Source organism: Eptatretus burgeri, chromosome 12 (genome assembly GCF_056783735.1).
Source record: "Eptatretus burgeri isolate ZD-2024b chromosome 12, Ebu_testis_v1, whole genome shotgun sequence".
In the NCBI taxonomy this organism is placed as follows: Eukaryota; Metazoa; Chordata; class Myxini; order Myxiniformes; family Myxinidae; genus Eptatretus; species Eptatretus burgeri.
The window spans coordinates 45191648-45218783 of NC_140972.1; the positions used below are offsets into that span (position 1 = coordinate 45191648).

Here is a 27136-nt window from a genome sequence, read left to right on the forward strand (position 1 = left end):
AACCGTGGGATCTTCATTGTCCAACAACTATTGCTAGCAGATGCGACATCCATCTGAGGGAGGGCTCACACATTGATGCAACACCAGGATGATAATTTATCGCTGGCCTGAGATTCCTTAACACAGGTTAAACAGCTAAGAGGTGAGTGCGCATACCTCAAGGCTATACTGCCAGCCAATTGAATTTAATAAAGTTGTACACCGTGAAATATAAAAACAAACATTGTCGTGCCTTGGGTTTTGGAAATGTCATGAGACTACCATCAGTATTTCAAATAGAAACACCTTCATTGTTACACAGGTTATTACCACGTGGATGATGATCAACAGGATGCATTTTCCACAAACCATCTTCCTTTTTGTAGAGGACTCCACATTGTGTTCACAGTAATCCATCCACCTTGACAGGTAGGTAGCAGATGCTTCACTTTATACTGATCTAGAATCGACAAGATACTGGTGTTATAGATTAAACAACTTATCAACACTGGCAAATCTCAGTCTTATCACATTGTACAGAAAGGATCATCAAATTAATCCAGCAATCTATTTCCATGGTCAACCACTGGGAGGTTCAGTCTCTTGAAGTTCCAGGACTCCCCATCAGCCACAACCTCTCCTGGGCTGACCATATATCAATGCAAGTCTCCAAAACCGGCTGCAGAATGGGCATCCATTGTTCCAAGTCATTCTATGAAAACCTACATAACTCTGTTCTCTTTCTTGCACACCACTGTGATTGCTTCCTTCTTTTCTTCTCTTCTCTCCTTCATTCATGTTATTATTGCATTGACCTGCCTTTTTGTATTACCTCTGTTTTTGATATGCTTGGTGTTGGCTTAAGGGTTAGGGTGGTGGGCTTTGGATCCAAGGGGCCTGAGTTCAAATCCCGCTCATCTGTTGAATTAATACCAGGTGGGGTTAACGCAGCCTGTCATCCTTCCGAGGTCAGTAAAATGAGTGCCAGCATGCTGGTATACTGTGTCAGAATGGCAACTCGTCCAGGATTGTGCCCAATAGCCAAGGAGACTGCTTAAGTAGCACCAACGCTCTGCACAGAGTATGGTCCCAATCTCCTCCTCCTCTCTGTTTTTGACCTGCTTCATTGTCACTTTTCCCCCTCTGTTACCTCATTCTTCCAAAGGCCTACATTTTGTGCACAAAAAAAAAACTCACTTTTTCCCCATTCCGTGTAAGCATGCAAAGATCAGCACAGGCATTTTCTATTTGTTATCATCATAATTACCCCCCACACACAAATAAAAAGGCAGGGTTATGCAAATGGTTCACTTCTGCCTCTCTGCCTGTCTGTCGACTAATGTCAGGTTGTGATCGAGGAACAAATTAGTTTCAGTTGAATGTTATATTTTGATCACGAATCAGAACATGAATTGGAAAACGAACCTGTAGTTGAGCAATAGTACTTTGGCTCTTAATTTTTCCGATCGCATATGCACAGAGAGGAACGAAATTTATATATATACATATATATTTTACTTTGTCTGCCTGTCTGGCAGTCAAATAAAATTGATTCCAAACAGTCAAACAAAAAAAAATTAAAAAAAAACAAACAAACAGTCAAACATTCCAAAAAGGAAACCTACTGTTTTTATGGGACACAAACAACAGGCATGAAGAACTAATCTAACATATTAAATATGTGGTGTAAAAGACACTGGATCAATGGCAGTAAACTTCCAAAAAAAAAAAAAAAAAAAAAAAAAAAAAAAAAAACTTTCTACAACCCTTAAAATCTCTATTTTATTTCAATTTAATCATATGCTTCAACACTGGAGAACACAAATAGCCTTTTTGGCACTTTCAAAACCCTTCTGTTTCGCAGCACTTGGAAAAAAATATTATGGCATCTTACGTCATCACGACCAATCGAATTTGCTTCTTGTAGCGCCCACCCACGTCCTTGTTTCTCAAGACAGTGTGGGGTAATGTGTTCCATGAGCTCTCGAGTTTTAACTTGCATCATTTGGAGATTATATCTTAGCAATCTTTAAAAAAAAAAAAAAATACTGCACATTATTATTTGCATTATTAATCTGCAAAAGCAACTTAAAAGGTCCTAGAAGTTTATTATGAGGCATCCATGTCTTGCCTTTGTTGGTCTCTGATTAGCTATGAAAAGCATGCGATGTAAATAATGAAAGTTATCTGTAATTTTTCTTTCGTTGGCAGTTTTTGTGATATCTTGTAATGAAAGGAGAATATTTACAAGCACAGGAGTATTTAAACACCTCAGGATTTATTATCATATCTGTATATGTATATATATATATATATAATCAATTCAACAGGAAAACGCATTTCATTTTGGTAAACCAGACCAAAACAGTCCAGATCAAGTAATTAAGCCATCATAAAGCCTTTTTCTTTAACTGATAAGTTGTTTTTTTTTGTATACAGTGTAGATGTGTTGTGTATGTCACATTGCACCGATTTTAACACTTCTGCTATTACAGTTTTGTACAAATATTAGTTTTCTTTCACCTGGACCAACACTGGACACAGTCCTGCAAAATACACCTCCTTGGCCTATCGGCTGCATACTGCAAAATCCTCGGACAAGGAAAAGTCAAAAATGTAATTGGACATACTAATAGTGTTAGCACATGGGACATGTTCTACTGTACTGTACAGAGGGTTGTGTATTCTCTTTTTCAGCATGCTGGGCAAACCGCTAATCTCTCAAGATTTAGAGGTTTCTGCATCTCATCTATAAAGTCCATTTTACAAGATCATCAACAGAACATTTTCATTTCATGCGTTCAAACTACATCAATATCAACTGTAAGTGTGCAGTGAATGAAAAAAAAACAAACATTTATGTGTTCCCCCTTAAACAATGAAATTCGATAGATTACACTGAAATTATTGCACAAATTTACTTTGGGATATCAGAGCAGGCAGAGCAGAGCATAATTGTAAAAATAAGTGTTTTATGTGAATGCATATAGGTTGATACTTAAGTGAAGGTAGAGAGAAAGAAGAATGCAAAGAACGAAACACAAGTGCCAAGGGGGAGGGGTGGGGTGAGGGTGAACTTTCAAGGATTTCCAGCATTTCCAAACAAAAATGTGCAAAATCAACTCGTATAAGCATTAAAAACAATCCCCAGCATAACGTGGAAGATAAGAAGAAATGAGATCCAAGTAATGAACAGACATATTAAACAAAACACAAAGATGTAGCTCCATAAAAAATATATTAGTGTTTTTCCTCTTTTGAAAAGCCAGCTCTTTTAAGCTGGCACTTGTTTGTTTTTTAATTTTTTTTTTTTAATCAGTTTTTCTAATAAATGAGAATAGGACGAATGCATGTTGTGTGCAATGAAACGGCATAAAAGCTGGATAACCTGCTTGTAGGTACAGTTTGTACCAATTTAGATGTGCTTGTAATGCGCAACTCAGGAAAACAAAGTTACATTCAAAACGGTCTGTGGCAGTCAAGCGACACAAAGGATGTGATGCCACTGGCAAATGGGAGCAAAACATGCACATGCTTGCTGTGTATGCATACACATTGCACTTGAGCATTAAAAGTGACTTGGGTGCAGAGAGGTGCAAAGAGGGAAGGGTACTTCGACGGTTTGTGACAACAGCAATGATTTCAGCAGCATTGGGATCATTAGCAGCACGTCTAGAGACTTTTACAATGGAGCTCACGCTTCAGGCGAGAACTACTCAGCGAGGTCGTTTTTTCCCTACAACCAGAGCTGATGCCCATGGGCGTGCTTAGGAGAAAAAAGTTGGACGAAAATGTCTTGGAAGATGGTAGCACACAGCCCTTTTGCAGAGGAGCACGTTCATAAACTGGAAATGAGATTTTATTTTTTTAAACCAGCCGTGACGTGTAGACTTGTTCTTCCTCCATGCTCTTGCAGCTCAAATGGACACAGGGCAGATAAGGATGCTGCGCTCGAGCAAGATACTCAGGATGAGAAACACGCCATACAAGATGAACATGACAGCACCGAGAACCTTATTCATGCGCCAGCGGCACAATGCGATGGTGATGATCACGAATAGCAGCATCAGGAAAAGTAATACAGTGGCGCAGAACAGACCATTACTGTGCACCCTGATTGGCGCAAACATCGTTGTGGTTGAGAATAACAGCCACGGGATGGGCAAACTAGACAGGAGGAAGGAAACATGTGTACAAGATGAGTGCAAGGATAAAGTTTCAATATTTATGCATCTTTCTGATAGTTCTGATATTTCTGTAATATAAAACACCAAAGTTTGTGGCGTAATTGTTAGAGCATTCTTTCTGATTCTGGGAAGTGGTTCGAACACCAACCGAGTCATACCAAAGACTTAAAAAAAATGGTACATGCTACTTCCTTGCTCGATGCTCAGCAGTTAAAAAGAATAGAGCACAGACAAACAATCATACGTTAGCAACCACAGCACAGGCTTTGATGGGCCTAATGGATTCCTGCTTTGAAGTTCCTTTTAAGGGAACTCCTATTATTTCCATGATCTCCAGAGAGCAACAAGTCACACCTTTGTGTCATCGTAGATGATGTCTGCATAGATGTTACACATGTAAGGTGCGAGATAAGTTGAGAAAAAAACATGTGAATAATGTATAAGTAGGGTTGAGAAGTGAGAGCAGGGGAATGAGGAGGGGAGAAAAAAAGGGGGTTGTGAGGTGACTGCAGTGAGCGTGACATTTATGACATATATGATTTAACATCACAGTAAAAAACTAAGACACTTGGTAGAGCGCACACCTCCACCACGCAATGCCTGATCCATGAGAACATATTGGGCCCAATACATTTTTGAACTAGAGGGGGAGCACTCGGTAGAGTGCAAAACCTCCGCCACCAATACTGCTGGGTCACTTAAGTGAACCTGATATACAATTTATTGTAGGTCAAAACGGATCAGACTCTACTGAACCACGATTGAATAAACTAAACTAGATTGATGCGCATGTAGAAATGGCAAAAAAAAATAATCGAAATTTTGTTGAAAAAAAAAAAATGCAAAATTTCTTTTTTTTTTTTCCTCTAACAATTTTTTCTGGGGGGGGGGGTTGGAAATAACTTAAAACATGTAAAATTGCAAAAAAAAAATTCAAATATTTTTCAAATAAAATCGAATTTTTTTTGTAAAAAGTTGCAAATTTTTTTTTCCCTCTAACAAATTTATTTATTTTTGGTTGGAAATCACTTAAAACATATAGAAATGTAAAAACAACCAGTGTAGGTGTCAAAGCCACCCAATGCTCACCTATTTATACATTTATCGTTTTTAAAAGACGAGTCTAATAATTAATATTTTTTTTATAAAGCATTGCAGTGAAGTATAAGTATAAAGCAATATATGTATTTGTATATTGTAATCAGTAACAAGAGCGCAAGTGAGCATAATATACGCCCTAACAAGAAGGTATATACAGAATTGTGCTACTACATGGAAAACAGCATCCTGGTTGACATGGCAACCACTTTAGATGACGAACATATGTCGCTACACACCGTCTCCACAGTCTGTACCTATGTACCAAATATGAAACGTGAAAGTTGAAAACTTTGGGAGTTAGAGTGCGGACAGGAACGGACAGACAGACAGACGGACGACCGGTATCACATAATACGCCCCCATATGTATATATATATATATATATATATATATATATATATATATATATATATATATATATATATATATATATATATATATATATATATATATATATATATATATATATATATATATATATATATATATCGGGTGTATAAAAATAGTGTGGTAGATAAAAACATTAGAAAGGAAACTAGAGGGGGAGCACTCAGGAGAGTGCAAAACCTCCGCCGCCAATACTGCTAGGTCACTCAAGTGAACCTTATATCTTATTTATTAAATACTAGTACGGGCCCATAGGGGCGGGCCCGTATGTGCGTGCCCATAGGGGCGGGCCCGTATGTGCGTGCCCATAGGTGAGTGCCAGTATGTTCTGTCTGTCTGTCTGTCTGTCTGTCTGTCTGTCTGTCTGTCTGTCTGTCTGTCTGTCTGTCTGTCTGTCTGTCTGTCTGTCTCTCACCTCGAAAAGGCACATCCGCAGATCCCCAGCAATATTACTGGCAAGTTTCAATTATGCAAAAGAAATAATAAAAAATAAGTAAATAAATAAACATTAATTGTGATGTCATTCGTGATGTCATAGCACTGTGTCCTGTCATTGGTCGACAGATAAATGGCCGTAACTTGGGAACCGCTCGTCCGATTAATATCAAACCTTGAAAAGCACATCGGTGGGGCCCCCGCAATATTCCTGGCAAGTTTCAATCAGATCGGACCGTCGATCGTGCAAGAAAAAAAAAAAAAAGAGTAAATAAACATTACTTTGTGGCGTCATTCGTGATGTCATAGCACCATGTCTTGTCATTGGTCGACAGATAAATGGCCGTAACTTGGGAACCGCTCGTCCGATCGATATCAAACCTCGAAAAGGCACATCCGCGGGTCTCCGGCAATATTCCTGGCAATTTTCAATCTGATCGGACCAGCGGTCATCGAGAAACGGCGGTCGCAGATAGACAGACAGACAGACAGACAGACAGACACACACACAGATTGCTGGAATTATAGATAGATGATGTCAACAGTGCTGACAGAGTTATAGTTCTTTTCTCCAACATTTTTTTTTTGGGGGGGGGGGGTTGGAAATCACTGAAAACATGTAGAAATGCAAAAAAAAAGAAATCGAAATTTCGTTGAAAAAAAAGTTGCAAAAATTTTTTTTCCTCGAAATTTTTTTTGGGGGGGGGTGGGGGTTGGAAATCACTTAAAACATGTAGAAATGCAAAAAAAAAAAATTTTCTCTCTAACTTTTTGGAGGGGTGGGGGTTGGAAATCACTTAAAACATGTAGAAATGCAAAAAAAAAATTTTTCTCTCTAACATTTTTGGGTGGGGGTTGGAAATCACTTAAAACATGTAGAAATGCAAAATAAAAATTTTTCTCTCTAACTTTTTTGGGTGGGGGTTGGAAATCACTTAAAACATGTAGAAATGCAAAAAAAATTTTTCTCTAACTTTTTTTTGGGGGGGGGTTGGAAATTCTTAAAACATGTAGAAATGAAAAAAAAATTTTCTCTAACTTTTTTGGGGGGATTGGAAATCACTTAAAACATGTAGAAATGCAAAAAAAAAAGTTTTTTCTCTAACTTTTTTGGGGGGGGGGTTGGAAATTCTTAAAACATGTAGAAATGAAAAAAAATTTTTCTCTAACTTTTTTTGGGGGGATTGGAAATCACTTAAAACATGTAGAAATGCCAAAAAAAAAAATTTTCTCTCAATATTTTTTGGGGGGTGGGGGTTGGAAATCACTTAAAACATGTAGAAATGCAAAAAAAAAAAATTTTCTCTCTAACTTTTTGGAGGGGTGGGGGTTGGAAATCACTTAAAACATGTAGAAATGCAAAAAAAAAATTTTTCTCTCTAACATTTTTGGGTGGGGGTTGGAAATCACTTAAAACATGTAGAAATGCAAAATAAAAATTTTTCTCTCTAACTTTTTTGGGTGGGGGTTGGAAATCACTTAAAACATGTAGAAATGCAAAAAAAAAAATTTTTCTCTAACTTTTTTTTGGGGGGGGGTTGGAAATTCTTAAAACATGTAGAAATGAAAAAAAAAAAAATTTTCTCTAACTTTTTTTGGGGGGGATTGGAAATCACTTAAAACATGTAGAAATGCAAAAAAAAAAAGTTTTTTCTCTAACTTTTTGGGGGGGGTTGGAAATTCTTAAAACATGTAGAAATGAAAAAAAAAAAAATTTTCTCTAACTTTTTTTGGGGGGGATTGGAAATCACTTAAAACATGTAGAAATGCCAAAAAAAAAAATTTTCTCTCAATATTTTTTGGGGGGTGGGGGTTGGAAATCACTTAAAACATGTAGAAATGCAAAAAAAAAAGTTTTTTTCTCTAACTTTTTTGGGGGGGGGTTGGAAATTCTTAAAACATGTAGAAATGAAAAAAAAAAGTTTTTTTCTCTAGCTTTTTTGGGGGGGGGATTGGAAATCACTTAAAACATGTAGAAATGCCAAAAAAAAAATTTTTTCTCTCAATATTTTTTTGGGGGGTGGGGGTTGGAAAACACTTAAAACATCTAGAAATGCAAAAAAAAAAAATTTTTTCTCCAACAATTTTTGTTGGGGGTGGGAGTTGGAAATCACTTAAAACATGTAGAAATGCAAAATAATTTTTTTTTCTCGAACTTTTTTTTTGGGGGGTGGGGGGGGGATTGGAAATCACTTAAAACATGTAGAAATGCCAAAAAAAAAAATTTTTTCTCTAAATTTTTTTTGGGGGTGGGGGTTGGAAATCACAAAACATGGAGAAATGCAAAAAAAAAAAAAAAATTCTCGAACAATTTTTTTTGGGGGGGGACCAAGTCCAAAATGTAATGGCATGATCCTTGGACCATACCTACCCCCCCCACCAAGTTTCGTCTAAATCCGTCGAGGAGTTTTTCCGTAATACAAAAAATTTAACATTTTCACGCTGACGCTCACACTGGGGGTATCGCTATAGCTCTCTGTTCTTCGAACAGGTGAGCTAAAAATTCAAACGTTTTTTCAAAATGGCCGCTATAGCGGCCATATTGGACTTTGGACCAAGTCCAAAATCTAATGGCATGATCCTTGGACTATACCTAACCCCCCACCAAGTTTTGTCGAAATCCGTCAAGGAGTTTTTCCGTAATACTGTTCACAAACAAACAGACAGGGGTGAAAACAGTAACCTCCGCCCATCTTCGATGGCGGAGGTTAAATATCGTGCTACATATCATTTTTGGCCCTATATCTTAATGGTGAAGAATCACTTTAAAAATTAAACAATTTTCGTATCCAGATCCGGATTCGGATGTTCATCAAAATCAAATCAATCGATCCTTGTCACCACCCAACCTGTCCACCAAGTTTCATCCGAATCTGTCCACAGCTTTTTGAGATATTATCCTGCACCATACATCAGTTTAACCCAATTTCTCCATGGTGAAGACTCACTGAAAAAAATTACTGGATCTGGATTCAGATTCAGATCTTCACCAAAATTGAATCAATTTGTCCTTGTCGCACACCCAACCTGCCCACCAAATTTCATCTGGATCTGTCCCCAACTTTTTGAGATATCCTGCACACAAACAGACAGAGGTAGAAACATAACCTCCTTCCACCTTCGGTGGCGGAGGTAATTACTCGAGCCTAGTGGACGGTGTGCCATTGCAAATTACCGTGATTCCCACCTGATGTGAAGTTGAAAAATGGCAAAACGTTCCACCGGGAATGACCAAATATCAAATTTTGAGTTGAATTCCCCCCCCCTGTTCTGCCCCGTGACCTCAAGTCCCCACCCCCTTCGTATGAATCGGGGGTCAAATCCAAAAAAATCGTTACATATTTCATGCGTCCCCTAATATTGATTGCACAAAGTACGATTTTAAAAATGTTTTAATATGTACTAGAAATTGCATTTTTTGGTATTTGAGCACAGAGGGTTGGGACAAAAATGATACTGCTCTTGCACATTCTCGCCATCATTCTGTTTATCATAACCACCAAGTTTGGTGAATTTCTGCTCAACCATTTAGGGGGATATAGTGTGGGGTGGGGGGGGGGTCTTTGGGATAGCTTGTGAGCCAAACAGTCTACTGAGGATTTTTCCACGGTAGCTCCATGGAGGAATTTATTCCACTTTATTAAATGTTTTTTTATCCGGAGATTGATCTATAATGCACACACATGTATATATACATATAAAAAAATTGGGGTCTACCTATCAGGCACATTGTAGCTTGCAGTGTTAGTGTGAGAAACTCCTGAGGCTATTCTGAAGACTCAATATCTCAGTGAGGTGTCACCTCATTTGCGAAGAGGCCCTGAGTTTGAGTTTCAGGTTGTCAGGAATTTTTTTTTCACACTCATCATATGTGGGAATTTATTCCTGTTTATTAAATTATATATACTGTATGTACTAGTACTTCAAAAAAAAAAATTCACTCCCGGAGGGAGCAAGTATTACTCGTAACTGAAATACGACTCCCGACTCCTATACATATTGTTACGGCTGTGGAAATTCGCAGAGCACCATATAGGTCCTTAGATCAGTTATGTCGATAAGTCCGTGTTCAGATAGATTTCCCCACCGTTGTCGAATGGGATTTATTCGCGTGATCAGGGCTGTGATCTTTGAGTTAGCCGTTTTTCTTTTGCTCTCGTTATTTTGGACCAATCACACCAACCACCTTCTCAACAACGCCAACCACCAACCACCTTCACCACCAACCACCTTCACACCAACCACCATAACCACAACCGCCCAACCACACCACCCTCATGGCCACCACAAAATGCCAGCCATTCCACCATTACAACAACCATGCCACGTTAACCACAACCTTCACAACCACACAACCGCGTTTCCACCTCAGCACAAGGTTGCGAGAAGCCTGCCATTCATTGGGGGAGAAAGGACAACGGCCCCACCCCCCAACAAATAACATCTGCGCCGGCCAGCGCAGCAGGAGGAGAACCCAACAAAAAGAGTTATAAAGCGACACCACTCGCTATGAAGAAACGATGCCCTGGAAAAGGGAAAGCAAGGCCCCGATTCGGCGAGGAAAATGCCCTGCCCCTGGAATTTTCCTCCTCCACGCGCCGCTAAGGGAGGGGCGATGTGCCATCGACATAAAAGGCCATGAGGTGCTGAGGTCGATGTCTGTCTGCGGTGGAGGTCTGTTGAAGTCTGCAGGTCGTGGTCGCTCTCTGCCTGGGTCAAAGTCTGTCAAGGTCTGCAGTTTGTGATTGCTCGCTGAGTCGTCTGCTGCGGGATGTTGTGGAGGCATGTAGAAAGGAGGAGAGAGCGCAGCGGAGCCAAGGTGCGTGGCCTGCCGAGCCGTGCCTTACTGGGGGTCGTGGAGACGGGACACCGTGGGCCGCCCCAGCGAGGTGAAGGTAGCCAGCCCGGTCTCGCGGAGCCTCTGCGGTCTACATGGCTCCGTGTTATAAAGACTCCAAGAGGTCCCATCTACCCCTTATCTGTCCTGGGGTTTTTTCCTTTACTTTTGAATGAACGTTGTGGCGCCGAGTCCAATAAGTAAAACCGATAAGTGACTGTACATAATTAATAGATGGTCATAGTTCCTTTGCATTGTTTTTGTTGGCTGTATAATTGCATATGTGCATGCTTGAATACGTGCTTTTCTTGCATGAATACCTGACTGCATACGTGTGGTAATAAATGTGCTTGTTCAAATGTTTACCTGCTCGTTGCATCCTTTTCCCCAATTGAACTGCCATATTGCACTCGGAATATAGTTGGTTGTTGAATAACCGATAATAGAATCGGGTCCAACGAGGCCTCGCGATAAAAGCCCGCTCGGTTATCCCAAAAAGGAGCGAGCTGCTTAAAGCGGCTCGTGTCCAAGTAGGCCTCGTTGAGGTACGGTCTCTCAGTAGTCTGCCCGCGCGAATAATAAGGTAAATCGGCCATTCGGCGATCGGACCCTGTAGCGCGGGTTGAGTGTTGACTAGGCCGTGGTGTGCGTTAAGAACACACCCGTGGCTGGTTTTTGGCATTGATCCGGAAAGCGGCGACTGAATTGTTCGTCCGGTGGGCGTACGGCCGCGATTCGGTTAAACCCGGTCGTTCGCACGCCGGCGGGTGAGAATTCGTAACAATATTATGTAAGCAAAAATGTTAATTTCAATCCCCCACCAGCCCCTCCCCTCCTCCTCGCCCCATAAATACCTAACAGGCTCATAGTGATACCCTTCCCCTTACTTTTTCTTTCCTGTGTAACAATACAAGTTAGCTGGCAGGCTTATATTTGGTGGTGACATGAAATGTACATTGTAAGCCCCACATTATGGAGTAAGCCATCGTTCAGAGGAAACCTTAAGGCACCTCAAAGTTATTTACTGTAAAAACAAAATTCTGGAAAGTAGAATAAAATGACATCCATCTTGGCATCTCTGCAACCCCTTCCTTCTCCCATATGTGCAACATCCTCAGCAGTCCAAATTTATTCTTCCATGTGTTTAGGAAATATACATAAATAAAATACCCATTATTATTCAGGAGAACAAACAAAACAAACAAATAAAAACATTCGATCATAATCATAATAAACGAATAACACAAAAAGCTCCAAAGACTCATAATCTTATCATGGTTCCTTACCCGACAGTGATGTCAAAAATATTGCTTCCTACTGAGCTGGAAACTGCCATGTCTCCCAAACCTTTTCGAGCAACAATTACGCTTGTGATAAGATCTGGAATGGAGGTACCAGCTGCCAGGATTGTGAGTCCCATGATCTCTTCTGAAATGCCAATGGTTTCACCCACCTGGCAAAAAGGTCACACAGGTGCTATTATTAATCAAATATTAACTTCTAAAACACACCGTATACACTATGATCGATACTATATCGGGCACCTGTTGTTGGTCTACAAAGTTGCAAGATACACATTTTCCTTCCACAAGGTATGTTCATTCTGATTCTGATGTAGCATACTCTCTTACTGAGCATCGGTGCTGCTACATCAGTTTCTTGGCAGGTATTATACTGGGTGGTTGGTTATTGCCTTCCCAGCAGTAGCTCGGGCAGGAATTTGGAATGTGAATATGGTGCCAGCGATAGCTCGCCTACTCTTCGAGAGACACCGTGTCGCATGGCGGAGGTATGTGCTCGGAAGATCTTTAACGTCCACCAACTAATGCTGGCAGACGGGACACCAAGTTTAACATCCATCCAAGGGAAGGCACACTCATTGATGAATCACCCTGCCTGTGACACACCAGGATGCCAGTTTATACCTGGGATGTGATTCAAACACAGGCCAGACAGAATAGAGTGGAGTGTGCATACTGGGTCATCCAGATAGTCTCGCATCTCGATGATGGTACAAATAATATGTCAGTTTGCCTTGCCATGAACTCCTAAATATGCATCCCTAGCTCCACAAAATATCTTAACTCCATATAAACAAATACAACTTCGCCGAGCATTCTGGGTACCAGTGATGCCAATTTTGTGACAACGGTTTTCTCTTCACAGTCAGTGGGGAAATTAAAGAGTACCCCACTTGCAATGACAACCCATGGGGTTCATCCTTGCTCTGTCCTTTAAATGCTGAATGACAAGCAAGAAAGCAGCATGGACAATTTTTTAAAGTCCTTGAAATGACTCAGCCGATCGAACTACAGGCCTCCCAGACTCTCCAACCATTACATCACAGGTCTGTAATAATGTTTAAATTAACTTCTAAAACACATGATATCTCATTGTCCTTGTATCACTGTTTATTATTTACTAGCAAACACAACCCGTCATTTGCCGACAGGAATATTGACAGGGGGTGGGGGAGGCGTAAGAAGGAGTGGAGGGGAGAGGAGAGAAGGAGAGGGAGGGAGATCGACGCGAGGAGGGAGGGAGGTCGAGGCGAGGAGGGAGGGAGGTCGTGGTGAGGAGGGGTGGGTGAGCGAGGAGGGGTGGGTGAGCGAGGAAAGAGGGGGAGTGTGGAATGAGGAGGGGGTGAGGAAGGAGGAGAAGCAAGGAGGGATGCGGAAAGGGAAGGCAGCATGAGAAAATGGCAAGGGAGGGAAGTGTGAGGGGAAGGAGCATCGGGACATAACCACCCACACCCAACGTCCGCACACGTCTGGAGATAACCACCATCCAGCCGATGGGTATTCTAAGGGGATGGGGAGAAAAAGAGAGAGAGAGAGAGGTGGAGGAGCGAGGTGGTAGGGAGACCTAGAGGGGAGGGGGGACGAGGATGAGCAAAAAAGCAGTAAATGATGCATAAATAAAAAGTATAACAAATAAAAATATTAAAATTAATTACTTTTTAATTAGTGTTGTCATGAGTGGGGTTGGATGCAGTACATATTGCTTGTGGCAGGCTTATTCAGGTGTGACAGGATGTCCAGTTGAGGTTGAAGGCTCAGAAGATGAAATGGAGGCTGATTCGCTTGGGATTTTGTTTGAAGAACTTCACAATGGAGATTTCAATGGATGCCTTCATTTTCTGTTTGTTGACCTCCTTGTAACATTTCAGGACATTCTCCATCTCCCTCCGCACCTTGGAACTTCTCATGCGGTCGGGATCATGTTCATCACGAACAACTCCCTCAGAATGACGTAGTGGGGCAAAAGCATCCGCAGTGAGTGAATGATTTCCTCAGAATGACGTAGTGGGGCAAAAGCATCCGCAGTGAGTGAATGATTTCCTCAGAATGAAATAGTGTGGTTGTTGTTGTTGTTGCCGTTTCTGTTGAACATTAAATCTGTGCTATAGAGAAAATGCGTTATCAGAACATGCTCTACCTTGAAGCAACTGCTGACTGTACATCCTGATTGAGACACGAACTGCACCGCCGTCAACTGATGGACACTCGGCAAGTGGCTTAAGCACTCAAGCAAGCACTCCAATTCAATGGTTGTCAAGGACGGCTGGCTTGGCAAGCAATAGCCATATCTGAATGTCTAAACTATATCCAGATTGGACAAATGAACACATTTTTAGGAGTCAGAACTGCTGCTAACTTCAATTCTGGAGCTCTTATTTTGTAATTAGGCTTAGATTAAGAGGTTCTCGAGGATATGGCATGTGCAGAAATGAAATAAAGCCACGAATGCTGGTGTCGCTGATTGTTTGTAAGCATTGCAATGTACCCAGCGATTCGTAGCTATGATGAATAGGCATTTGATAAAACAGTATGAGTGAGGAAAGTGGAAAAAAAAAAAACTTCGTTGTTAAGAAATCAATGGTGCTATATATCAGTTTGGCACGATTTCTCAATGGTGAAGAATCACTTAAAAAATTATAGTAGCTGGATCCGGATCTAGATCTTCAGCAAAATGTAATCAGTTCGTCCTTGTCACACACCGAGTCTCTCCACCAAATTTAATTCGGATCCGTCCACAACTTTTTGAGATATCTTGCACACAAACAAACAAGACAAACAAGACAAACAGACAGAAAGGTGTGAAAATATAACCTCCTTCACCCTCGGTGGCAGAGGTAATGAACAATTGGAGGAGGGTGTGCAAACAGCCCAAGACCATCACAAGATGCGAGACATTAGGGTAGACATAAGGATAGACATAGGGACACAAAATAAATATAAACCCCCAAGCAAAAATAACATTCCTGCAGACTACTGTGTATATGAGAGTACTACTCTCATATACTATAGTTCTAACTGTAGCATTTTTGCCTGGGAAAGACCAAAGCAAACTCTGGAATGGTTTGTTGGCTTCTATTTCTGTCACTTTATTACATCAATCCATTGTCCTATTTCTGCGCTTGGTATTCATTAAGTGCCCATAAAAATGGTGAGCTTAAGTTAGCCACACAGCAGTGACATCAGATGATAAACCCATGTGTCGGATCAAGTGGGCAGAGCAAAATGCTGACCAATTGGCAGCTGTTCAGGTCTGACAGACACCAGAAGCGAACTCCCTCAAATACCCAATTAACCATTCTGCTTGGAAATATCAAGTGAATTTCGTAATTGAGTTAGGAAGGAAGTATCGGAATTGAGTGAGACTGGCAGGTCGTGGCTTTCTCATGTTTCTCGTACGGTACAAGTTTATTTGGTTTTCAAAAAATAAAATACATATGATATCGATGGACTGTCAAACAGGAATATTTACACATTGTAAGGCAAGACATTGAATATATTTAGATCAGTGATAGGAGGTCTCGTTGTGCATCATAACCCAATACATTTGGAGTAGTTTGTACTTGCACACAGAAAAGACCACCTTGTGACAATTTCACAGAAGCATCATGCATTTAAATCTGTGCAAGTGATGGTTTTCTGATGGTGCATAATCCTCTTCTTTGCTTCTCTGTGAGAATATATCTTCTATCCTCCTCAAAAAAAATGTTGGCGATTTAACTTCCAGTGTGTGAATCTATACTAGTTCCATGTTTAGCGTTTCTTGCATTGATGGCAAATTCCAAATGCAGCATCGTGTTCATATCAGGCAGTACTTAAAATTGTTTCTCCTTCTCAAAAGTACTCTGATTGAAAGTTAAAAATATGCGACCTCACCTGATGTGCCCACCACACCATGAGGTAAGAAAAGGCCCCAATCCAGATGATGGAGCCAAAAAATGTCAACGCAACGTACTTTTTCAACGTCTGAAATGAAAATGAGCAAAAACATTGGCGACAAGTGCACGACGACCTTGTTCCAAATACAATCTTAATTGTTGCAAATTTTGTTCAGGATTTTATTTTTTTTAAAGCTTTGCAATCCATCACATGATGCAAAGAATCATCTTATTCCTTAACATTCAATCAAGAAAGCAAATGACTGCAGATCAGATGGTGCTTACAAACCAAAAGATGTCTCATGAAAAACGGTTCACCCTCTGGTTACGAATCCATGCGCCGGTGGTGAAGGTGTGTTATTAATGATTTAAAAAAATATTAACAATAGCAGTCGGATTGACATTTGCGATGCTAAAGTTTTTAGAAAGATCTTATACAGCTAGACATTGAAGCTCATGAGAGAGCTGTGTTACCTGGGGGCGGAGAATCAACAGGCAAGTATTAAAATTTCTGCTAATTTCTTTATATTGTAAAATAAAATAAAAATTATTGCATTGTTCCGTTTGTGATTCCATTGAGGAAAACAATTGGCAGGATGAAAGTATAATCTATTATAGTTCTGCTCCTGCAGAGTCATGCATCAAACATCACGAGTCCTATAATCATGTTGGTTTTTTTTTTTTTTAATTCGAATAAATCACGTGATTGAAATGTACTCCTATTTCTGGTCTGGTGATCATCACTCAAACCGTGATAGTTTCTTCAGAATATGGTGTGAAATGAATAAAGGAAATATACAAACATGGTGTCAACACCACATAATAGAAAACCTCTTCACTGCCATTCTCTTCCCAGCACATTACTTGTCCAATCTTATAAAGCTATTCGTGGCTTCGCACTCACATACTTAACTCGAAAACCCTCATCACTCTGTATAAACCTTCGAAATTGCTACCGTCACAAAATCAAAGCCTGAAAAATCCTTCCGAGATTGTGAAATGCATTTCCTTTTTTGTGTGTCGACCTCAACTCAAAAAGTGCTTTTTCCATCAATTTTGTGAAGTAGTATCATGATCCCCACACTTAAACAAAAAAAAAAAAAACCCAAAACGATAGGGTTATTGTAATCAGCTCCGTCTGTCTGTCCATCCGTCCATCACGCTACCTCCTCCTAAACGGTTGTGAAGAAATTCACCAAACTTGGAAGTTATGATCAACACATTCAAAGAAGGTGTGAAAGCAGTATCATTTTTGCCCCCATCTGGGGCTCTGGGGTGGGTTCAAATAGCAAAAAATATCATTACGGGCACATTTTAAAACTATTTTTTTTAATGAAACTTTGTATATGCAAATAACATTGGGGGGACGCATGAAATGTGTTACGATATTTTGGATTACATCTCCGGTTCATGTCCCAGAGGGTGGGGAGTTGGAGTCACAGAGGTCAAAACAGAAGATTTTTGTTTTTAATTCAAAATTTGATATTGGGTCATTCCTGTCGGAACTTTTTGCCATCTTTCGACTTTGCTTTATGTGGAAATCATGGGGACTTGCGACAAATGAACCGACTTGCGATCACTGAAAATGTACCCTCGACACTCGCTAGTCGATTGCAGGTGCTGACAAAGCAGCCCAGAGTGAGGGTAGGGTTGTATAATTTGGCCAGAGTTCCAGCACACTTTGCCCTACTCTTTTCAAAATTTACTGTGGATTATTTATCAACAAATGAATACCAGTCGATGAGATACCCTGCATAACATCTCTTCCAAGGAATGGTCGCCCTGATTAATAACCTCTCTGCCTGAAAGACACCAGGATGGTAGTTTATAGTCAGACCAAAAATAAAATCCACACTCACCATCATTATCATCATCATCATCATCATGTAGTATACTCTATGCAGAGCAATGGTGCTGCCAAAGCAGTTACGAGGCTACAATCCTGGTTGGCTCGTCACACATTATTGGCCATCCTGCCAGCCAAACCCAGACTAGATATCTCGATGCCACGTATGCGCCCGCTGACCTATCCTCCAAATCCATAGATGACCATGCAATGATGGAATTGTGAGTTGTTTTCTTTTTTTTGTCTTGATGTTTTTCCGTTTAAATAAAAGGCAAAGCAAGATCTCCAAATGTGGCTTAATGAGGAGCTGTAATCCAAAGAGCAATTTGCAAATGTGCGAAACACACAATAATTATAGTGAATCAAAGTGGCTGCAATGTTAATCATCATGTGGCACAATGAGGAACTATATATTATTTCCAGAGCAGGATGTCCTGTTAAATTAATAACACTTCGAAGCTATTACCTTTTCCCACGCACATGGAACCCTTGACACGCATGTCAGGAAGAGAGAGAAAATTAGAGACTAAAGACTACAACTGAGTGGGAAAACTCACGGGCTTCCTCATATCTGGCAAAGTAAGCCACAGAGGAAAAATGAGTGGCAGGAGAAACAGGTAGGTGATGCGTTTTCGGCAGGTGTCTGGCCACTCTAAAGTCAAAGGTTTCTCATCTTCTTCCTCTTCGTCAGTCATGATCTCAAGAATACCATTTCCATTGCTTGCTACTCCATCCACAGTTCCACCGCCATTCTGCACAACACACAAAGACACTATTTTTTTTTTCCTAGTGCTTGTAGTCATAAAGGCTTTTTAGATAAACATTTATGTTGGCACAATAGACTGTACAGTTCATTAATCTTTCCAAATAAGTTTTGATTCAAAGAATGGCATCAGGCTTTGTAACTATCTTGGCTTTCAACTCTGCTGTTGGTGCCTCCCCCCTCTCTCAACTGTTCATTTTCTCCTGATCCGATCAGTGTACTAACACTAGCTCTTCCACAAGCCTCAACTATGTATACAGAAAAACGAAAGAAAGAAAAAAAAAAGACTTGTGTTGCTTGGGATAGAGCATCGTAGGAGTACACTCCATATGGAGAGTAAAAATAGGACCAGGGATCGTGAAGCTCACCTGGATCAGGAGCAAGAGTCAATAACGTCAATAAAATATCGAAATTTTGTTCATGTGCAGAATCTGGTCACGTGATTGGTTGAATAGAAGCCCTCGCGATGCTGATTACAGCTCATGTTTCTACAGGCTATAGCTCATGTTGGCTCATATGAGGGCATGGCCGTGCTGCTGATGCAACACCCCGGGTAGGTTGGTGCAGGATGTTTGTTTTTTTTGCGTTTTCGGTCCGATTTCAATCCTTTCATGAGCGCAGATTTTGATGAGGTCATTACACCTTCATTAGGCATCAGATATGAAGCTTGTGGCCAAATTTCATTAAAATTGTGTTTGGTTCAAGCAATCATGACTGAAGTGTTCACAGACTCATTAAGCCTGGGGTTGGCTTAGTGGTTAGGGTGGCTGGTTTGGGATCTTAGGGTACCAAGGTTAAGCCCTGTTGGCTGCTGAATTAACACCAGGTGGGGTTGACTCGGCCTGTCATCCTTTCCGAGGTCGGCGAAATGAATATCAGTGTACTGATATAGGGCCACAGCATCAGCAGCACAGCCGTGTCCCAACAAAATGTTAGCTACCTGGCAGCCAAGCTGACATACGCAAGAACAGAACTGACTGAGCTACTATACGGACACTGCGTGATCGCATAACCTCACCGGAATAAAGTCCAGGTGAGCTAAAAATGAGAGAACACAGGAGATAAATAAATATGTACAAGTTCTGGCTCTTGCAAGATGTTGCTCCACTCCATGAAATTATTTAAAAAAAAATTTTCAAAGCCTTCATCCATTACAAATCATTTATATTAAACACATCACATTTGAGTTCAATTATCCTTTGAAGGAGAATACAGTAAAATAAATCTGATGCAATGTTCAAAATGTAATACATTGCCAATTTTTTGATAAATAGTCAGAAACAAGACACCCATGGTGAATTGGATTGTGACATGCATGATAAATTTCTATGAAGGTGATGCCTCTCCTTGATTCTCAGCTCGACATTGAAAAAAAATGTTTACAACCTCCTTTACTTGTTTGATTGAGTTGATGGCATTGTGTACTACCACCCTCAAATCCTGAATGGTCCTAATGACCGTCTCACTGTGATCTAATTACAAGATGGCTGAGTGGCTAGCCCTCATACAATAAGGATTGTTACATTTTATGGTCAGCCTTTTTTTTTTTTTTTACACGTGCAAACGTGTACAGATCAAGGAACACGAGTTAGGAGGAGATTGGGACCATACTCTGTGCAGAGCGTTTGTGCTGCTTAAGCAGTCTCCTTGACTATTGGGCACAATCCTGGACGGGTCGCCACTCCGACACAGGATACCAGCAAGCTGGCACTCATTTTGCCGACCTCGGGAGGATGACAGGCCAAGTTAACCCCACCTGGTATTAATTCAACAGCTGAGTGAGATTTGAACTCAGGACCCTGGGATCCAAAACCCACCACCCTAACCATTATGCCCACACCAGGCATACACGAGTCAGGTCAGTCTGCAAAATGAAATTTACGGCCTTTGTTGGAGCATGCTTTTTGGCCTTGGTCAATGCAGTCTCTGTGTTCATTCAATTGCCCTTCAGCAGAAGCTTTCAATTCTGCACTTTTCTTTTTCCCTTAACCCCCCCCCCCCCCCCACAATGACTTTGGATTTTTTTTTTTTACATAATTTCAAGGTTTTAGGATTAAATATTCACTATTCCTATTGAATACACCCTTCCACTCCCACTCCTCATCTCAACGTAAAGGTAGGAGTTGAGAGAGAGAATTTTTTTTTCCTCTCTAAAACTAGTGAGTCTCATGGAAGGCAATGGTCAATTCGACAGTGGGGGAGTGGGACAATAGTTGGGCACAATCAGCAGGGGAATAAACAAACAGGAAACGAACGACACAAGGTAGAGCACTTACCTCTGCCAGGCTGAACGGTTTAAGTTTTGTTTTATAATCCCACTCCAGCTGAATCTGCATCCGTACCTTGAGCAAAATCGAATTGGCTTATTCTTGTCACATACCCAACTCAGCCACCAATTTTTGTCATAACCAGTCTTCAACTGTTTGAAATATCATGCTATAGGCTATATCGTTTTTGGCCCTGTCTCTCTGATGGTTACCATACCCAAGGAGTTGCTGCAGCTGTGTCCAATAAGCTGACCCCAATGATAATTGAGGTAACACCGGTCAACGAGCGTATTATGAAATTAAGGATTCGTCACTCCTTGGGTGTCATTTCCCTGGTCTCTGTTTATGCTCCGACTGAGGCGAGTGATCTCACCGTGAAGGATGCATTCTACGCCACACTGGAGTCTGTGGTTGATCAGTGCCCCAGACGAGATACACTTCTAGTCTTGGGGGATTTCAATGCATCGACTGGAACTGATAGGGATGGTTATGAGGTATGTGTTGGTCCCCATGGGTCAGGAACTATGAACCAGAATGGCACTAAGTTCCTTGACTTTGCAAGAAGTCATGGACTTAGGGTGGCTGGTTCATGGTTTCAGCGCCCACAAGCTCATCGCTGGACTTGGTATTCCAACGCTGGCGGTGTGGCAAAGGAGATTGACCATGTCCTCATTGACGGTCGTTGGAGGATGATCCAGAACTGCAGGGTCTACCGGAGTGCTCAGTTCCTCAATACTGACCACAGGCTTGTTGTAGCAACTCTAAAGCTGCACCTTAAATCCTGGAGAATGGTACCATCCCAGCTGAGACTGGATGTTGCCAAGCTCAGGGATGAGAGAGTAGCTGAGGAGTTTGCGAACAGGCTGAGTGGACACTTGGGGGGTCTGGGTGCTTTGGGGGGTCCTGAAGAGTTGTGGAGCGCCTTCAAGACCACCGTCCTTGATGTTGCCGGTGGATGCCTTGGAGCTCACCACAGGGCAAAGAAGAATTTTGTCTCTCAAGGGACACTGGATACCATTGACCAGAGTTGCAGGGCCAGGCTGAATGGCAGAGCTGAGCTGTTCAGGGAGCTGAGGCGTAAAACTGTACGTGCACTGAGGGTGGACAAGGAGGCCTATGTGCGAGGAATCTGTGAGGGGGTAGAGCATCACCTGTGGACAGGTGATTCTCGTCCCGCTTACAGGGGAATTCGCGCATTACGTTCATCCAAGCCCATCCCTCGGAGCACTACAGTTCGAGCAGAGAGTGGTAGGCTCTTGACAGAGGAGTCTGAAGTGAAGGCCCGCTGGGCCGGTTACTTTGAGCGGTTGTACCAGGCTGATCCCCCAACTGTCGAGTTGGACGTCAAGGGTGTTACAATCCCTGTTGCTGACCCTTGAATCAACTGTGGTCCACCTACGCTTGTGGAAACACGGGCTGCGGTGAACCAGTTGAAACAGGGCAAAGCTCCAGGGATCTGTGGCATCCATGCCGAACTTCTCAAGACTGGTGGAAATGCTGCACTCGTGTCGTTGCATGCAGTTTTGTGCTCTGCCTGGAACACAGGCATCATCCCAACTGACTGGAAGAGGGGCCTTGTTGTCCCTCTCTGGAAAGGGAAGGGTGATCGCCAAGACTGCAACAACTACCGAGGGGTGATGCTGCTCTCAGTGCCGGGCAAGGTCTTTGCTCGGATAATTCTCGATAGGGTTCGCCACCATCTGCTTGAGCACCAGCGTCCAGAGCAGTCAGGCTTTACACCAAAGAGGTCAACGATTGACCGTATCCTTGCACTTCGTGTCCTCACCGAACGCAGACGAGAGTTTCGGCAGGGGCTGCTTGCAGCCTATGTTGATCTCTGTAAAGCGTTCGATTCAGTGAATCGGGATGTCCTCTGGAGGATTCTTGGTCTTCGTGGGGTGCCACCAAAACTGATCGATCTAATGTCTGAACTCTACTCTGGTACTGAGAGTGCTGTGAAGTGTGGTGGTACCATCTCTGACTTATTTCCAGTTGTTACTGGAGTTCGTCAGGGATGTGTACTTGCCCCCACACTTTTCAGCACTTGTATGGACTGGATTCTAGGGAGGATGTCGGAGAGATCAAGTTGCGGTGCGTCATTTGGGAATGTCAAGATCTCGGACCTTGACTTTGCAGATGATGCAGTCATCTTTGCGGAGACTTTAGACATCCTCTTGGGGGCCCTCGAGGTGCTGAATGAGGAGTCGGAGCCGTTGGGATTACGGGTTTCTTGGGTCAAAACTAAGATCCAGGCTTTCGGTGACATCTTGGATGCTGCTGTCCTGTCTGTGTGTTTGTGGTGAGGATGTTGAGGTCGTGGAGAGATTCACTTACCTTGGCAGTGATATTCATGTCTCTGCTGGCTGCGAGTCAGAGGTCAATAGACGTCTGGGTCGGGCCTGGGGAGTCATGGATTCATTGGATCATGGGGTGTGGCGCTGCCGGTACCTGTGCGGGAGGACGAAAGTCCGAGTCTTCAGGTCCTTGGTACTTCCAGTCTTGCTCTATGGGTGCGAGACTTGGACTCTGACCAAGGATCTGAGACGGAGACTTAATTCCTTTGGTACCAGGTCTCTTCGGAGAATCCTTGGCTATCGCTGGTCGGATTTTGTGTCCAACGAGCGGTTGCTGAGAGAGACTCGGATGAGATTTGTTACCTGCATAGTCCGTGAGCGTCAGTTGCGGCTGTATGGACATGTGGCTCGTTTTCCTGACTCTGATCCTGCTCACCAGATTCTCTCAGCGAGGGAGTCTCATGAGTGGAGGAGGCCAGTGGGCCGACCACGTGCCTCATGGTTGCAACAGGTTGACCATCATCTCAAGGAGATGGGGATGGGCCTGGCATCTGCCTGGGGGATGGCCAGACGGAGGCCCCTGGAGTACCGGCGGAAAGTGGACGCAGCGACGCGCTGTTCTGGCACATGCTCCCATACCTGACCTGACCTGACCTGTCTCTCAATGGTGAAGAATCACTTTAAAAAAATTAAAATTCTTGGATCTGAATCCAGATTTTAACCAACATCTAAGCAATCCATCCTCGTCGCAAACCCAACCAGTTCACCAAATTTCGTCTGAATCTGTCCATAACGTTTTGAGATGAAAAGTATTGACAGGTTTTGACAGGAGTGAAAACATAAACTCTGTCCACCTTTGATGGAGGAGGAAATGAAGGGAGAATGCGAAGAGACACCAAAACCAGCAAAGAAGAAAGTTGTTTGGAAGAGTTTGTGTGGGTAATAAAGATGATGAGATAGGTTTGGACATGACATGAGGTGGCAGTACACTGCCTGCTTGAAGCCTTGGAGGGAAGAGTGGAAAGGAGTGGTCTCTTGAAGGTGGTTCAATAGACTGGAGAAGTGAGGTACAATGGTGTTGGGTTCTGCAGTCAGCCTGGATTTTTGATGTTTCATCAGGAGGAGGTTACTGGAAAGAGACATGTATCCTGGAATTACCAGGGAGTGTCAGAGGACTGAGAGAGCAGAGGGAGCAATGTTGGAGAATAGACAGTCTGACAGGAAAATTTTTTTTTTTTTTTAAAGAGCCCATCACCCTTCTTGCGATATGAAAGCGACAGACCTTTTGCTTCATATCATCATGGTAGATTCCAATAATGTTGAGAGCTTTAGATTGCACAGAATCCAGGAGAGACATGTGATGCTGGGGCATCCACCCATCGAGGAGAGCAACACTCCATTGCTTTACAGACAAAGGCCTTATAGACTGTGAGTACTTTTGATTTCCCAAGGAAAGACTAGGATAGACCTACTGGAGGATGCCCAATCTGTGGCTGGTTTAAGAGGCCAGCTTCACTATGTGAAGCTTAGATTCGCCAGGTCATGGCTGGTGATGAGTCCGAGAGGTTCAAGCGACTGGACCTCTTCCAGTGGCTGACCATTGAAATAGACAGGTGGGTTAGTGAGACGACCCAAAGCGACAGGACAAGACAGTGAGATTTTCTAGGATTGAAAGACATGTTCCATTATCAGACCAGCATCAAATTATTTCCAGATCAGCAGAGAGTAATGCAACTGCTGTCTGACAAGCAGTGGGCTGGGCAACTGTACAGCACAATGTGAAGTTATCTGAAAATTGGAAAAGAGGATTTTCCAGAGCATTGGAGGTCATTTATATAGACAAGGAACAAGACTGGGCCAAAAACACTCTTGGGGAACTCTAGCCCCCACTGGGAGCGGGTTCCACTGATGGCAACACATTGACTACATGAGTGGAGAAGTCAGAAATCCAAGAGGAAATCCAACAAGTCAGAGATTTGATAGGATTCGTGACAATAGAAAGTCTCAAACACTCCAGACACAGCCTTGAATTTTTGACAATAATTTGTATTACTTCCCGTCACTTTATTCCAATTTAAAGTTTCTCTTTTACTCTCTGATGGAATCAAAAGATTGCTGGGGCAGCTGAGCACCCATTAATAGATCGATTCCATTCAAAAAATTGGGGTGGATTCACTCTTTGGACACCGTTATGTCTAATGATGTGCACTATATCCCAAATATTCTGCAGTTTGTCTTAAAATTAAAGGAACTTAGTGTCATTTTATACAACGAAATGCAGTACGATGATCAATGTGGTATGATGATCATACCTTCCACGGTGGACAACTTGGAGCGGAAGTGCGACCGTGACATCACTTTTTACATCACATTGTTGCTCATTATCCCTCTTTTTAAAGGATTCATTAATCGAGGTGATTTTGGGGGTACCTTTATATTATGCCTGGTGTTGGCTTAATGTTTAGGGTGGCGGGCTTTGGATCCTAGGGTCCTGAGTTCAAATCCTGCTCAGCTGTTGAATTAATACCAGATGAGGTTAACTCGACCTGCCATCCTTCCGAGGTCGGCAAAATGAGTGCCAGCATGCTGGTATACTGTGTCGGAGTGGCGACCCATCCAGGATTGTGCCCAAGAGCCAAGGAGACTGCTAAGGCAGCACCAATGCTCTGAACAGAGTATGGTCCCAATCTCCTCCTCCTCCTTTATATTGTAATATTTCTCAAATTATTCGCTAAATTTGAAATGCTTGAATACTGCATTGGTGAGGATAAAATTCAAATTCAAACATGGTAGAAGATACAAAATTGATTTATAGAGATTGATAGAATTGCTGGAAGAAGTCGTTACCTGCATTTTTGCATTTTCAATTACAAACACGCAAACAATTTATTGCAGAGATAATTAAAGAGCCGTATATACTGTAAACAATTTATAATAAAGTGCAGACAGTGTTGTGTTTATAATCAATGTATTAATGTCACATCAAAATCTGTCACCAATTTTTTTTTTGCCTTTCATGTGTTTGTTCCCATTGGATCAAACAAGTCAAAGTTTTTTCCATTCACCTTATTTATTTCATGAAGCCACTGTATATATAAAATGTAGTCGTGTGATTGAACAAGCTTCCATTTAATTGAACAATTAATTATGCTTCACAAACCACATATGAACAAATAATATGTATTGTAATTTCTCTGTCCAGAAATTGAAATGACACATTTACGTGAAACTCGTGATGTACAATCATTGTATTATTCTTCTCATCGGTGAAGAATAATTATTAATAAAATGAGACAAAATGACTTCCTTGGTAGAAAAATTTTGTTTGCACAGCATACTCATGCAGAAGAGAGCACACATGAGACAAAATAAAAATCCAACAATTTTCCGAAGAACAAACTCAGGCTCCACAGATATGGAAACGACAGTCTCACCATGGTGACATCCAGAATACGTTATGCCTTATTACCGTGTCATAATTACATTTTTATATCGTAAGACTTCTGGTGTAATTTGTAGAATACAGTTCTGAAATTCACTCGATCCAGAAAGTTTTAAATCATGGCTAAAGCGATAAAAAGCAATTTGTTCAGTGACAATTTGCCCCAAGTGAGGCAAGTAATAAAATAATACCTGTTCTTTACTGCTGACATGGGAAAAGTTGTCCTGCCTAAATTGTGGGATGCATTCAACAACAAGAGTGTTTGCACTGAACATACTTGTGCACCCAATAAATAATTTGGCTTGTGGTGGGTGAAAGAGGCCATGAGCAAAAAGATGTGTGAAAATGATTAGCAATAAGTGAGGAAGTGGGGGTGGAAAGGGGGAAATGGTTGTCATTGTCAGTATATTGGGAATTGCAAG

The 27136-nt window shown here is 41.8% G+C and overlaps 1 protein-coding gene across 7 annotated transcripts in view; it reads right to left on the bottom strand.

Moving 5' to 3' along the window:
• Positions 1 to 2238: 2238 nt before the first annotated feature.
• The window catches only part of LOC147015525 (sodium/potassium/calcium exchanger 2-like), a 107978-nt gene continuing 83080 nt past the window's right edge, over positions 2239 to 27136 (bottom strand). For all 7 annotated transcript variants that reach the window (XM_085850342.1, XM_085850341.1, XM_085850336.1 and 4 more), the window contains 4 exons: positions 18506 to 18700; positions 16101 to 16190; positions 12213 to 12379; positions 2239 to 4146 (listed from right to left, as the gene is read on the bottom strand). In XM_085850342.1, coding sequence (XP_085706468.1) covers positions 3897 to 4146; positions 12213 to 12379; positions 16101 to 16190; positions 18506 to 18700 — 702 coding nt within the window. In that variant the 3' untranslated portion in view covers positions 2239 to 3896. The remainder of the gene's footprint in view (positions 4147 to 12212; positions 12380 to 16100; positions 16191 to 18505; positions 18701 to 27136) is intronic.